This window comes from Alosa alosa, chromosome 18, assembly GCF_017589495.1.
Source record: "Alosa alosa isolate M-15738 ecotype Scorff River chromosome 18, AALO_Geno_1.1, whole genome shotgun sequence".
NCBI classification, from domain to species: domain Eukaryota; kingdom Metazoa; phylum Chordata; class Actinopteri; order Clupeiformes; family Clupeidae; genus Alosa; species Alosa alosa.
In genome coordinates, this window is record NC_063206.1 from 17,984,666 (window position 1) to 17,997,792 (window position 13,127).

The following is a 13,127-nucleotide window of genomic DNA, read 5'->3' on the forward strand; positions in this document are numbered from 1 at the left end:
ATGAGTTCTGTCCAACATTGATGGTAGGTTTAGAAGAAAAGTCAGCACATTTTAATCATATTGCAATACCAATAACCGTGATCATTTTGGTCATGATTTTTCATCAAATGTTCATACTGTATCTCTAGTGGCTGGAAGACTTTGGAATCCACCAGCCACAATGGTAAGTGGAAAAAAAATATTTTAGGCTATTTCCATCCCTGATACATACGTACACTCATACACACATTCATAAGTCTCAATCTGTCCATTTCTTTCCACAAAACTCGCCAGAAGTCATCATTTAAAGGACAAGTTCGGTATTTTACACTTAAAGCCCTGTTTTCAGATAGTTTATGATTAAATAGAACGTTTAAGATTGAAATTGAAGATTGAACGTTTGAACGTTTAAGATTGAAAGAATCTTTTGCAGCGATTTTTGTGTCAGCATATCAGTGAACACCCCTGACCACTCGGTGAGTTTCAAGTCTTTGTAAACGAAAGTTTAATGCGTTTTAGGAAGGATTGTTCCAGTGCACCTATGCAGCGTTCTGGAGGAGGGAGGGGCGCTACCACAGAAACCGAAAATTCTCAGGACAGCAGCATGTGTCCAAATTTCAATCTTAAACGTTCTATTTAATCATAAACTATCTGAAAACAGGGCTTTAAGTGTAAAATACCGAACTTGTCCTTTAAGGGGTTATTTTTCAATTTTTTTCTACTGAGCTACTACCTTTTTCAGGTGGGCAGGGGGGCCCTTTTCATGTCTGTGCCCAGGGGCCCAGTGGCTCATAATCCTTCCATGCCACAGGGTTAAAACACTGGTCTTGTTTTCAAGTGCAATCAATAATTTAATTGTTCATTTTGAAGAAACTTAAATCAGGGATTATACTGTACATAGCAAAAAAGTCAGGGGACAGACATTTTTAAAATTAGGTTTAGGGAAAAATTTAACGCACACGCACTATGACTTCACAAAATCTCACTCCAGCTAAACACCCAAAGTTGGCAACCCTGGGGTATGTTCTGTCACTCTAAAAGCACAATATTTCGTTCGTAATAGTAGGCTAATCTTAGCAGTGTATGAAAACCATAGACTGTAAAAAATAGATGAAAACATATCAAAGATCTCTCAGCTTACATGTAATTAATCAATTCTCATAGAGTTATGGTTTGTATATTTAGGCCTATGTTTTTTTTTTTTTTTTTTTTTCATTATTAGTTGGCCTATGCCATATTGTTATTCTATTATTTTTTAACAAAAACTATCCATTTTAACCATAATGTAATGTTCTGTAAGTCGCTTTGGACGCCTGCTAGCGTCTGCTAAGTAACCATCACCATAACCATCCGTGTGTTTGTATCAGTTCCTAGAAGTCATTCTACATTTGTATGAAGGTATATTGGGTGCAAAAGTGGCGAGCACATTTAACTGCAGATTTTGCATGTGCACACTAAAGTCATAAATGTGTAACAGTAAAGTTGAAGTAGGCTACATATTTGTTTATATCTTGTTAACACAAAATAGGGGCTACCGGTTCACAAATCCTTTTTACAGGTACACAAATCCTATCCTGTGAGTCACAACTTTCAATTCACGCACTCGACACTTTTGCTCCAATCGTTGCAGCGCAGTTGGTGCGAAACACATTTGCACATCCGTGTTTCATTATCTGAGAACATGCACAACATTCGTGCATTTGTAAACCCAAATGTGAACTAATGCATCCGAAGTTGTGCATCTGAGAAATACTCATTAATAAAATTCTACAGATCGCTTTGATTTTCTTGCACGACTACAAGTCAATTGATACAAGTGCTCGAATCTGCTTCTACGAGTGACGATACTGTTACACATGTATGACTTTAGTGTGCACATGCAAAATCTGCAGTTAAATGTGCTCGCCACTTCTGCACCCAATATACCTTCATACATTTGGAGAATGGAGAGTGACTAGGAACTGATCCAAGCACACGTGTTCCCAGTTCACCGATTCCATAAGCTTTAAGATAGATTACGATCTCTCCCATTTGTTTAGTTTTTTTTATTATAAAAGTATTTTAGATAAATCATTTGGGTACCTTTCTGGACTTCTGTATGAGCATTTCTGTCCGTTTTAGTTATATGCAGGCATATAGTTATATACAGGCACCTTGTCGTGGTCCTAAAAACGTAGTTTCCGGTAGTTAGGGTCCTCAATCTTCCCGGTGTTGCACAAGTCCAGAGGGACGCGGTTTCATCTCCTCTAAATTCATCAGAAATACTTGTCGTAAAAACATGTATTACAAAGTCAATGGAGTTACAGGAAAACTAACGGGAGCAACATCGGCTGCCTATGCCCCTCAGGTAGGAAAGGACATTGTTTCGGTAATAAACCGAGGTTTTAGCACATCTGATGTGACCTTCATGCCGTTCAAAAGGAAGTTGCGGGGCTGTGTCTAGCTAGCACTAGCTTTTTAAACGAGCAAACTAGTTAACGTTAACGACAATCCCAATGAGTTAAGGCGTATTGTAGGTAACCTAAAGTTGGTCTACAGGATAATAAAATAATGTTTCGAGACATTAGATTATTACAATGTGTTGTGATGTCGAGGGGTCATTTCATCAGCGAACCGACGTCGTCAACGTTAGCATCGGTCAGATTAGCTAACATTTTAAATCCCCGGTCTAATGACGTTAATATTAACCTTAACCTACCTTGAGAGTTGATCATATAGCATACTTACGTCACCTTGCAAGATTTATTTTGCATTTTATGAAATAATCGTAATTGCACTAACAGGGAAAGGACTGAATGTGTTCAAGTTAACATTCACGTTAGCAGACAATTGCGAATGTTAGGTTAACTTGGTGGGATGGTAGATAACGTTAACGTTAATATACATGTAGGATGACTTGGAAGTTAACAGTTAAGTTAAAGATAATTTAATTGAAATCAAATAATATGGGTCACTTAGGGCTTCTAATACTTCAACTTCAACCAGACACCGGTATTGTCATCGAGTTTACGTGAGTAAATAATAGCTCGCAAACTTCGCATTTGGATGGAAGTTAGCTCCCTGATTTAGTTTTGAAGTAGGCTACACGGTCAACCGTTGACTTGTCCTTGGATCTCCCCTGTGTAACCTTTACATACCCTTTTGGTGCTCACGTAGTACGGCCGCACTATCTTGACATGGCATACTTGTATATTATGTATTTATTATGACTGGTAACTAGTTTGGCTGCTGGTTATTTATTTCCCAGTTTTCAGGAGGAACGCAATCTGTTCTGTTTCCATTGCATCATAATGTAGTAACTAAACAAATGTTTTGATATCATCCCATAAGCAAGCTAATGAATTGTGTAATTAAATTGAAGGGTCTCAGGGCAACGGTTCCGGCAGAGCCTACTCCGATGATCTTCGCTGCTCCAACCAAAGTGGTGTCTGAGAAAGGAGCGCCTGTGGAGTATTTGGGCATCAACAAGGTTCCTGAATGGCAGAAACTTTTCCAGGTAACTAGCAACACTCCTGGCTGAATAAGTTGTAGGAAATGCATGAACGTTTGTGTAAGCAATTCTTCCAACAGTCCATGGCTCAATAGAGAATATCTGAAGCCTGAATGCTGCTTAAATGTGCCATGTGTAATGTCCGCCAAAAAAATCTATTCATACTCCACATTCCATAAAAGATGGGGGCAGTATACCTCCAGAAAGTGAGTTGGTCTAGTAACAACCGAGAAACGTGTATTGCAGTTTGGCTGGTGGTTATGTTGCCCGCATACCGCCTCCCATGGCCGAAACTGGTATTATGATGCCTGTCGGGCTGTGGCTAGTAATGTAGCATGCTAATTCAGGTTGATATATCTGCAGCACTATACCTTGTCATCACCCTTATTTCTTATTCTTTTGATGCATCTAGCTCATTTTTTGGATATTTTTACCTTAATTCTTACACATGGCACCTTTGCTAATCTAAATAGACTAGAGAATGATCAAACATATCTGTTTTGGGTCAAATCAACCATCATAAAAAAAAAAAAAAAACTGAAATAAATATCACTAATATACCTGTCCTTTATTGTAGAGTGTGCATATTTCAGTTATCTGTCTTGTCCTTTTTGCAGAAGTCTGACGGCATTCCCGTTCACCTGAAGCGTGGCATCATGGACAAGCTGTTGTACCGGACCACCATGGGGCTGACGATAGGCGGGACCCTCTACTGTCTGATGGCCCTGTACATCGCAGCTCAACCCAGGAAACCCCAGTGAAACCCCTGCCCACCCCCCCAATGCCCCTCCCCCCAGAACTCAGCCTTTTTATCCCCATATGCCTCCTCCCACGATCGATCTTATGTTTGCAAAGAGGAGTGCTTTGGACAGTGTTGATTACTGCTTTCATCACATTCAAAAGTAAATACATCAGTCACACTGCTAATCCCAATCTGATTTGATGGTATATAATTATCTGCAATTGTATTATTTCCTGTTATTTATACTTGGTTATGTAATTCTGTGGACCCTAAATGTCACTAACAGGTCCCCATGTAAGAGGTGTGGATACATTATAAGAACAATACACTTGAGCAGTCATTCAGATTCAGGTCATCTGTTTCATGAATGTTTAGGAGGTTGGAGTGAGCGTGTGTGTGCATGCAAACTGGCATACTGTGCCCAGTCTTTACCACGTTTGACCCTTTTGGGGTTATAGGTTCATGGTTAAGCACCAGTTTGTGTCATGCTATTTGAGAGCGAGTCCTCTTCCCCCCCATTATAGAAATGACCTCAACAGTGGTTGAAATATAAAGGTGGTGTGGTATAACCCGAGTGGTGGGTACACATATAACACATGGCCCCGTCAGTAATCAGACACCACATGCAGCCAGTGGATCAGCTGCAGACACTTTTGGCACAGGGAAAACGTGACCGGGATGCTAATGGCTAAACATGTTCAATGACATAAATGCCCAATCCAATGCAGGGTTTCCTGATATAATAAATATATTTTATTTCAAAAAATGAATGAATTCCTGCTATCTAATCATCTTTGTGCTTCGATCAGTTTCCTCGCCACAGAAAGAGATTGCTGCTTTAAACTTTGTATGAATGTAATTTTCTCTGGGTTTATATTTTCAAGATCTATGGCTTTTAGTCTGGGTCAAGGTGTGTCAACATGAACCTTTTGTGTGTTTCCCAGTCAGAATCTTATTACTAGGCTGGTTCCAGGTAACCTGACTCTCGCCAGATGAACTTCGTTCCGCCTAGCTCCACTCGCATCTGTCTGGGATCGGTTCTGTTGAGAGTGATTTCGGCACCAGATTGTATGGTAGAGCCAATCAGAATGCAGGGCGGGAGTTTCATAGATCTGACGTAGCGTAGAAGCGACTGTGAAGACTGTTCTCAGCGTCACGGGTTGGCTTTGATGTGAGTGGTTGAAGTAGCATGTCAATAGATTACGGACAAGTGGCTTATCCAATCATATGCAAGCATTTTTTGATTAGGCCCAGCCTTCTGAAGCAACACTCCAATGGATCGATCCCAGATGGATGAGTGGAGCTAGGCGGAACGAAATTAATCTGGTGAGAGTCAGGTTAGGTTCCAGGAGCACGTTTCATGCCTATTCTTTGAACACATCTCTCCTTAGTGCCCTGTCGGACCCCTGTTAGATTCAGACTGCAAACGCTGGCAGGCACCTAGACTCATGCACTGCCACCTCCGACATGCCTTGTCCTCTTGTCTGACCTAAGGACCCATTTAATGATTAGAAGTCCAGCACATCTTCTCCATGTTGCTGTTAGGATTGGGTTATACTTTGGCTAAGAGCTGAGACTGTTATTTATCTCTTTGCTGGACTTGTTTCACTAGAGTGTTTTTGTAAACATGGCAAGAAGAACCTCTGATAGGTTAGACCAGACATGTCAAAGTCAAGGCCCCCGAATGAATTGAATGAATTATCTACGGCCCCCGGGATGGTATTTGATTAGTATTATAACCGGCCCGCAGGCCACAGCCGCCGGCTGCTGTTTTGCACGCACCAATACTCCATTTCCCACCATGCAACGGTAGCTCACGAACTCACTGCGTCGCCGCAAGTAGGCCTCGGCTTCAATATTCATCGGTATTCAGTCAGGGCAGATGTCAACTTTCAGCTACCCCCCTCCCCAGTGTTGTGCCAGAACACGTTCATTGAACGAAAGTTCATGCACCATCATATGAACTCGTTCATATTTTGAGCGAACGTGAACTGAACGTATTGTATTAGCCTACTACTGCCTGATGAACGTTACTGTGAACTCGTTCATTCTGGTGTCTGTGAACGGCACGCTCTTTCAGTTTAACTTCGTTGAATAGGGTGTCAGATTTCTACAGAGCCTTCCAGGCGAAAACCCGGCTAAAACACACCGTAAAAAGGCCTTAATATGGCAGCATGCAGGTCACCATTTGTCAAACTGGGCCGCGGTCCGCAATGTGGACAATGGTCTGCAGAGTGAAATTATTCCCGGGCCATCGTCTGATAATTTGCTGCGCAATTGATCAAGGAGCCGCGGACAGAAAAAGAAAACAAACGTTTCTGCAGTTAGTAGGAAATACTTGTTTGGTGTCATCAAACATAGAGGTATATAATTAAGTCGTGGTATGGGCGTTTATTCAATGCATGCATGTGCACGTTGGTAGCAAAGCTAAGCTTCAACCTATTGGAAGGCTATTTAATTATGAAACGACATTTGTAACCATATGTAAGATTGTGGCCAAAACTGGTACTGCAATCAATTTGAAATTACTCTAGAGCGTTGTATCCCCTCCCCCCTGAGGTTGGCAACCCGGATGCCGAAACACTACTGACTTTGTGATTAGTAGATAGGTGGAGGGTGGCGCATCAGGCCAAAACACAACATGACATGACAAAACACAACATCAACATCAGTTGAGGGCTGCAACTTCACTTTTTAAATGACAATATCCTGGCCGGACTACTGTTGTCAGTGATATAAGTATTTGAAATGAAAATGATTTCTTAATGTCTAGTGACATATCAAGGCCCTTTTATGATTAATTGAAATACATTTCTTGCATACGGTTCCTTTAATAGAACGACGTGGATTTATGCAACTTCCCTAAAAAAACAGAGCACAGACTATATAAAACACAGCCAAAAGCTATTAATTAGTCTTAGTTAAAGATAGTTAAAGATCTCCAGATCAGTGATTTACGCATGATCTGATCCGCCATTTACCATTCACAAAAGCTGGTATTATGTTTCCTGAATCCTTACATTCAGGCATTCAAATGAAATGTAATTAGCATATAAATATTCTATCAGTGTATGATGCTTGCATGAGGGAAACATCCCAAAACAACGGCACCCATTTAACTGCTGTTGTTTTGAGAAGTATTTCTCATGCAAGCATCATGCAACAATGCAAAAACAATGAAACTATTGTAGGCCTAATTATATTTTACATTAGTAAAGCAGTACTCTGATGTGCATGTTTTCACAAACTTTTGTGAACAATCTTAGCACTTTAAACATTGACTGTTTTGAAGTGCATGTATAGCAATATAGTATAAAAATAATAATAATTGTGATATCATTATGATAATTTGATGGGGGGTGGGAGAAGGGGGTGGGTTCATGTAGGTGGGCCCTATGACCACAAAGTATGCCTTGACTGGGCCTCAGGTCAAAGAAGTTTGAGAAAGGCTGATGTAGACAAAGCAGCAAGGAGGCATCTTATGATCATTTCTATATGACCGCCGCTTCGCTAGCGGCGGTCATATAGGGATTGTCAAAGTTTTTTGGTTTTTTTTTCCGTCATCTACTTCCTGAATTTTTTAGTCAACGATACCCGGGACGCTGAACCACCGGGGCACATGAAATTTGGTGGGTATGTAGCCCCACTAGACTTTTACGGAAAAATTTCGTTTCGTCCCCGGGGTCCACCCCCCCCCCCCCCTGTGCTGGGCCCCCCGAACCGCAAAAAAAGCAGTTTTTCCTAAATAACTACCTGAACCGTGGCACTGAGGATGAAGAATCTTTTATGGTATGTTGGTCTCAAGGGCCCACATCAACCTGGCCCATAATCACTCATTTGTGATTTGCACCCCCCCGGTAAAAATGAAAATGCAATATTATTCTGCTTTAATTGCCCCTATCTTCAGTTTAGATGTTCAGAACTGCACCAAATTTTATGTGTATGATTGACCTGGCATTCTCTGGGGGTATGCCAAGTTTCGTAGAATTTCATCCATGGGGGGGGGGGGTCTAAAAAAAATTAGGTTATGTGTACATTTAGTGACTGTACACTCATTGGCCTGTAGATGGCGGTGCACACCTATACACATTCACACACACACAGGCACCCACATACTATCGGTATTAGAACGGCCGATACATAATTACAAATTCAGTAGGATTAAAAGAAAGCCAAAATAAATATTCATCATCATGGCTGCATTTCCAGTATTGGCGATAAGTAGTCGCTTTTGTCCACTAGATGGCGATCTTTGCAGTGAGATAGTAATTTTGTTGGAAGTTAAAAGTGGGTTGGAAAAACAATGGACGCTTCCTACAAGGACTTAGTTTACCGCAGAGAACGTCTAATAAGGATAGGACAATGTTCACATGAAATGTAATTCCCATTTCTTATTGAAGCGGAAATAAATCTGAGGATGTTTATCGGACATGCTTGGTTTTTACTGCAGGTACGTTAATCTTATAATATCAATAAGGACCTAGGTAATGTTACCGTGAGCGTTGGTTGATGGAGGCCAATTTGATTGATTGCATTTGTAGAAAACTATAAATGCGGTTATACCAAGCAAATTGATAGCAGCACTGTAATTGTATCTTTCGACTGTCATTTTGTTGCAACGTGCTACAAAAAAATCATTCTGTGCAATGGAAGATTTACCAACGTTACACCGGTCTGATACAGTTTTGCCTATACATGTGTGAGACTGAGGCGCCTGTTTATTTTGTTTTAAAGTGCGTGCAGGGTGTGAGAGGGAATCGATGTGCTTTGATTCCAGTTTGGTAGTTGTAGTCTGTGAAATTAAAAAGCACGTGTGTGTGAAGTATCCAAACAATGACACCTTAATTTCATTATGGCTGCTTTAGCAACACACTACTGTGTAGTGGGCCCCATTTAGAAGTGGCTACTTCATTCAAGGCTTTCCTTGACTCATGGAGCTGCGTGAATTTTATTACAACTTTTCGCCCGCGATATGGCAGTTTAAGTCCGCTTGATACTGTAAGGGCGTAAGCCATTGGTTTCCAAAGGAGATTTTATTTGTGTCGCCAGCATAGCCTATTGACAATTTATGTTGTAAATAGGCCTACCTTATAAGCATACCTGTAGCTTAGGGAAGCTAACAGCTTTCTATTAGGATCTAGCACGGATCTCAGATTGCCTTTCAGACATAGCTACATGGATGAAGGCACACCACCTCCAGCTGAACCTCTCAAAGACTGAACTGCTGGTCATCCCAGCTAAACCTACCATACACCACGACATCAACATCAAATTTGACTCCCTGTCTGTTTCACCGACCAGGACTGCAAGAAATCTAGGAGTTGTTCTCGACAACCAACTAAACTTCTCAGATCATGTTGCCTCAGTCGCCCGGTCATGCCGTTTCGCACTCTACAACATACGGAAAATCAGGACTTACTTGACTCAAGATGCTCCCCAACTTCTGGTTCAGGCAATAGTCATCTCATGACTCGACTACTGCAATGCCCTCCTGACAGGTCTCCCAGCCTGCGCAGTGAAACCACTTCAGATGATCCAGAACGCGGCGGCGCGCCTGGTCTACAACCAACCCAAAAGGGCACATGTTACCCCGCTGCTCATCCAGCTACACTGGCTACCTATGGCGGCCCGCATCAAATTCAAGTCTCTAACGCTTGCCTACAAAGTAGTCTCCGGTTCTGCTCCCACCTACTTGAATGCCCTCATACAGACTTACACTACCTCCAGACCGCTGCGCTCCTCTGACGAACGACGTCTAGCTCTACCACCGGTACGCTCAAGCCAATCCAAACTTTTCTCATCTGTTGTTCCTCGTTGGTGGAACACACTGCCAGTTCCTACAAGGGCAGGGACATCCTTTTCCACTTTCAAAAAACTCCTGAAGACCCAGCTCTTTAGAGAACATCTACTCTCATAGCAACACTTACAACAAGTCTTACTGATCCTAGCACTCACCAGCCGTTTTAAACTGACAAGTAACTGCTAAAAACAGCACTCACCGACGCACTTATTCTTACTGTACTCTAATGTTTTTTTTAAACTGTCCTAAAATTGTGAGAATTGTTCTAAAACTTACTGTTTACCATGTTGTTAGTCGCTTTGGTTAAAAAGCGTCAGCCAAATGTAATGTAATGTAATGTAGTTTGTTAGTTACAGTTTTGTCATAACTCCCTGATGCATTTTTGCATTTAGAATAGCCAGAGCGTGGATATCTCAATCGGAAAATTAAACAATATCGGGTGAACCCAGCCTGATCTGCCCGCTATTTATTTTTTGATTTCTTAAAAGATTGAGCTTGGTCTGGTGAAAGCCAGACTAGCCATGGACCTCAGTTACACAATGCAATTAATTTGTGCATTAACAATAATGTTTCAGACTACTGTTACTTAATTTGTGCATTGACAATAAAGTAGGCTATTACATGAACTAAAGATGACTAAAATCTTATGTAGAAGAAGAAACATTCACAAAAAATCCATCCATCCAAAAATGACCTTTGTTTTTGATAGCTGTTGAAAACGGCATGGAACTGACAGAGATGTTTTTGTTTATAAATAAAATAAATAAATAACATTATGCTGATACCTTTTGCTTTTCCCAAATACAATGTAGCCTACAGGTGTAAGTGACCTTTCATCAATCCAGTTGCAATGGATGAACTGTGATGAACTGCCCTACTTGTGATTGTTTAGAGAGTTTAAAGGTTAACAACAACAATGCTACATCTTCTTTGGCTATTCTACAATCTATTCACCTTTTCAGCACCAGTAGGCTTTCTGTGCAGCTGCACACACACACTCAGGCATGCCAAACAAGCATACACAAAAGTTTCAAGAGTGGGGGATGGAGTAAAATATGGAGACAAATTGAAGTGTGATTCATTTTCACGGAACGGATGTACAGGACTGAGCGGCGGTCATATTTTGTACCGCTATGCGGTATATCTAGTTTAAACAAGTTTTATGACAAGGTCGGTGAGGATGGGAAAAATCGTACATTTCTGTGCAAACTTTGCCCACACTTCAGTCACAGTCATTATTCATTTAATCATTAAATAAAATACAGTACACGTCTTGGTTCAATAGGTTACGTGCAGTCATTTTTAATATGTTTTAATAAACATTGAACCAGTCCGGCCCTCGGCTTGTAGCAAATTTGTTTTTTTGGCCCTCTAATGTATTTGACTTTGACATCCCTGGGTTAGACCTTTTTTGGATCACTTGGGGAACTAGCAAACCTTTACCACTAGAGAGATTGCAGTCAGCAACAGAGCTCTGACTGGCAGGATTTGATTGACAGCTGCGATGGTCCACTAGTTTCACTGCACAGTGAACATTCTGGAGATATGTCGCAAAAAAAAAATTGAGTTGACAAGATTTTGTGTCATTTTTGTGTACCACTTGCCAGTTTGGGAGAACATAGTCCATACTGTCCATTAATGGTTTAATTTTATTTCTTTTTAGAAACATGTCCCCCTTTCATTTCCTATCTGGTCCTTAAAGCGTGCTAATGCAATTACCAGGCTTATCACTATTGGTTACACGGCCTACATAAAAGCATTCCAAGCTCATCAGATCATCCTATTCAATTATTATCATGAACAAATCTCACTAGAGATCCTATCAGGGTAGTGGTCTGGCTGTGGGAGCGGGAGCGAAGGAGACAATTAGTATTGTATTGCCTGACAATTTCTGAGTCCAGATCAGAATGCATTGTAGAAACACAAGGGGAACAATATATACTCTATTTGGACAGGTCTGCTGGCAGAAACTATAGTTCTCAATGCCAAACAAATAGACATTTATTAAAACCACTGGGCCATTAAAAAAGGCACAATATCATTTAAAAAAGTGTTATTAAATCTGGCGATGGAGAGTGCTGGCCTGTCCAAAGCAGAAGCAATAAAATGGCTTAGTTGGTGAGCCATCAAAAAAGAAGTTGGTGCTTCGAACTGGAACCATTCAGTGGGTTTCTTTGTAAAAACACACAAGACTGAACAAATTACCGGTAATAACAAGAAGAAAAGTGTCCAATCAGTGCATCTTCAAAGAAAAGTGGATTAAATTAAATTGTTTTGAATAACACACATTGAAAGAAAAACAACAAATGCTCGACTGCAGAATCTGAAGCAGTTGAAAACAGGGTATTTATGAAAGAGTGTGTAACTAGCCATTGATCCCTTCTTACAACAGTTGTCAATAGTCAACAAGCATTGCCTGAGGAAAAAGATGGTAAAGCCACATTGACTGATTTCAGTAAAAGGTTGTCACCTTGCATGGCAGCCTCCGTCAGCTGTGAGGCATGACATTGAAAAGTGATTTGAGTGCTCGGAGGAGTGGAAAAACGCTATATGAATGTACTACATTTACCATTACAGTTACTAGACCATCAAGATTTCTGCTAAGAGCAACTAAAAACATACACCATATATGGACAAAAGTATAGTGGCACCTGGGAAGATTTTGGAGGGAATTTTTGTCCTTTCATCCAGAAGTGCATTTGTGAGGACAAGCACTGATGTTGGACGAATTTCCATTTGTTCATCCCAAAGATGTTTGATGGGGTTGAGGTCAGGCCTCTCTGCAGTCCAGACAGGTTATTCCACACCAAACTCACCCAATCATGTTTTTATGGATCTTGCTTTGTGCCCTATGACAGTGCCACATGTGCATGCAGTGAGCACATCAGAACGACCCAGAACAAAAAATCTTAATCCAATATTTGTGCATGGCTGGTACTTTTTTTTACACCTGTAACAATGGGTCTGAATGAAACAGTCAGAGAAATTAAGTGATTAATGTAAAGCCTAAAAAATCTATTTTAAAATGTATGCACTTTATATTCACCATGTGAGTGTTTTTATTGACTTTTTATGGGCAATCATGTTGCCATCTCTCTTGTTTGTCTGTTTTACAG

General features: G+C 40.8%; 1 protein-coding gene across 1 annotated transcript; it reads left to right on the plus strand.

Moving 5' to 3' along the window:
- Positions 1-2,165: 2,165 nt before the first annotated feature.
- Positions 2,166-4,985, plus strand: LOC125311696 (cytochrome c oxidase subunit 7A-related protein, mitochondrial). Its single transcript, XM_048269968.1, has 3 exons — positions 2,166-2,326; positions 3,341-3,475; positions 4,087-4,985. The coding sequence occupies exons 1-3, from the start codon at positions 2,258-2,260 to the stop codon at positions 4,228-4,230; spliced, it is 348 nt and encodes a 115-aa protein (XP_048125925.1). The 5' UTR covers positions 2,166-2,257; the 3' UTR covers positions 4,231-4,985.
- The last annotated feature ends 8,142 nt before the right edge of the window (positions 4,986-13,127 follow it).

Bases quoted from the DNA above. Each gene is read 5' to 3' on its own strand.
- LOC125311696 (XM_048269968.1), top strand. From the start codon at position 2,258: ATGTATTACAAAGTCAATGGAGTTACAGGAAAACTAACGGGAGCAACA. The intron at 2,327-3,340 runs GTAGGAAAGGAC...ATTAAATTGAAG, and splicing joins CGGCTGCCTATGCCCCTCAG to GGTCTCAGGGCAACGGTTCC. The intron at 3,476-4,086 runs GTAACTAGCAAC...TCCTTTTTGCAG, and splicing joins AATGGCAGAAACTTTTCCAG to AAGTCTGACGGCATTCCCGT.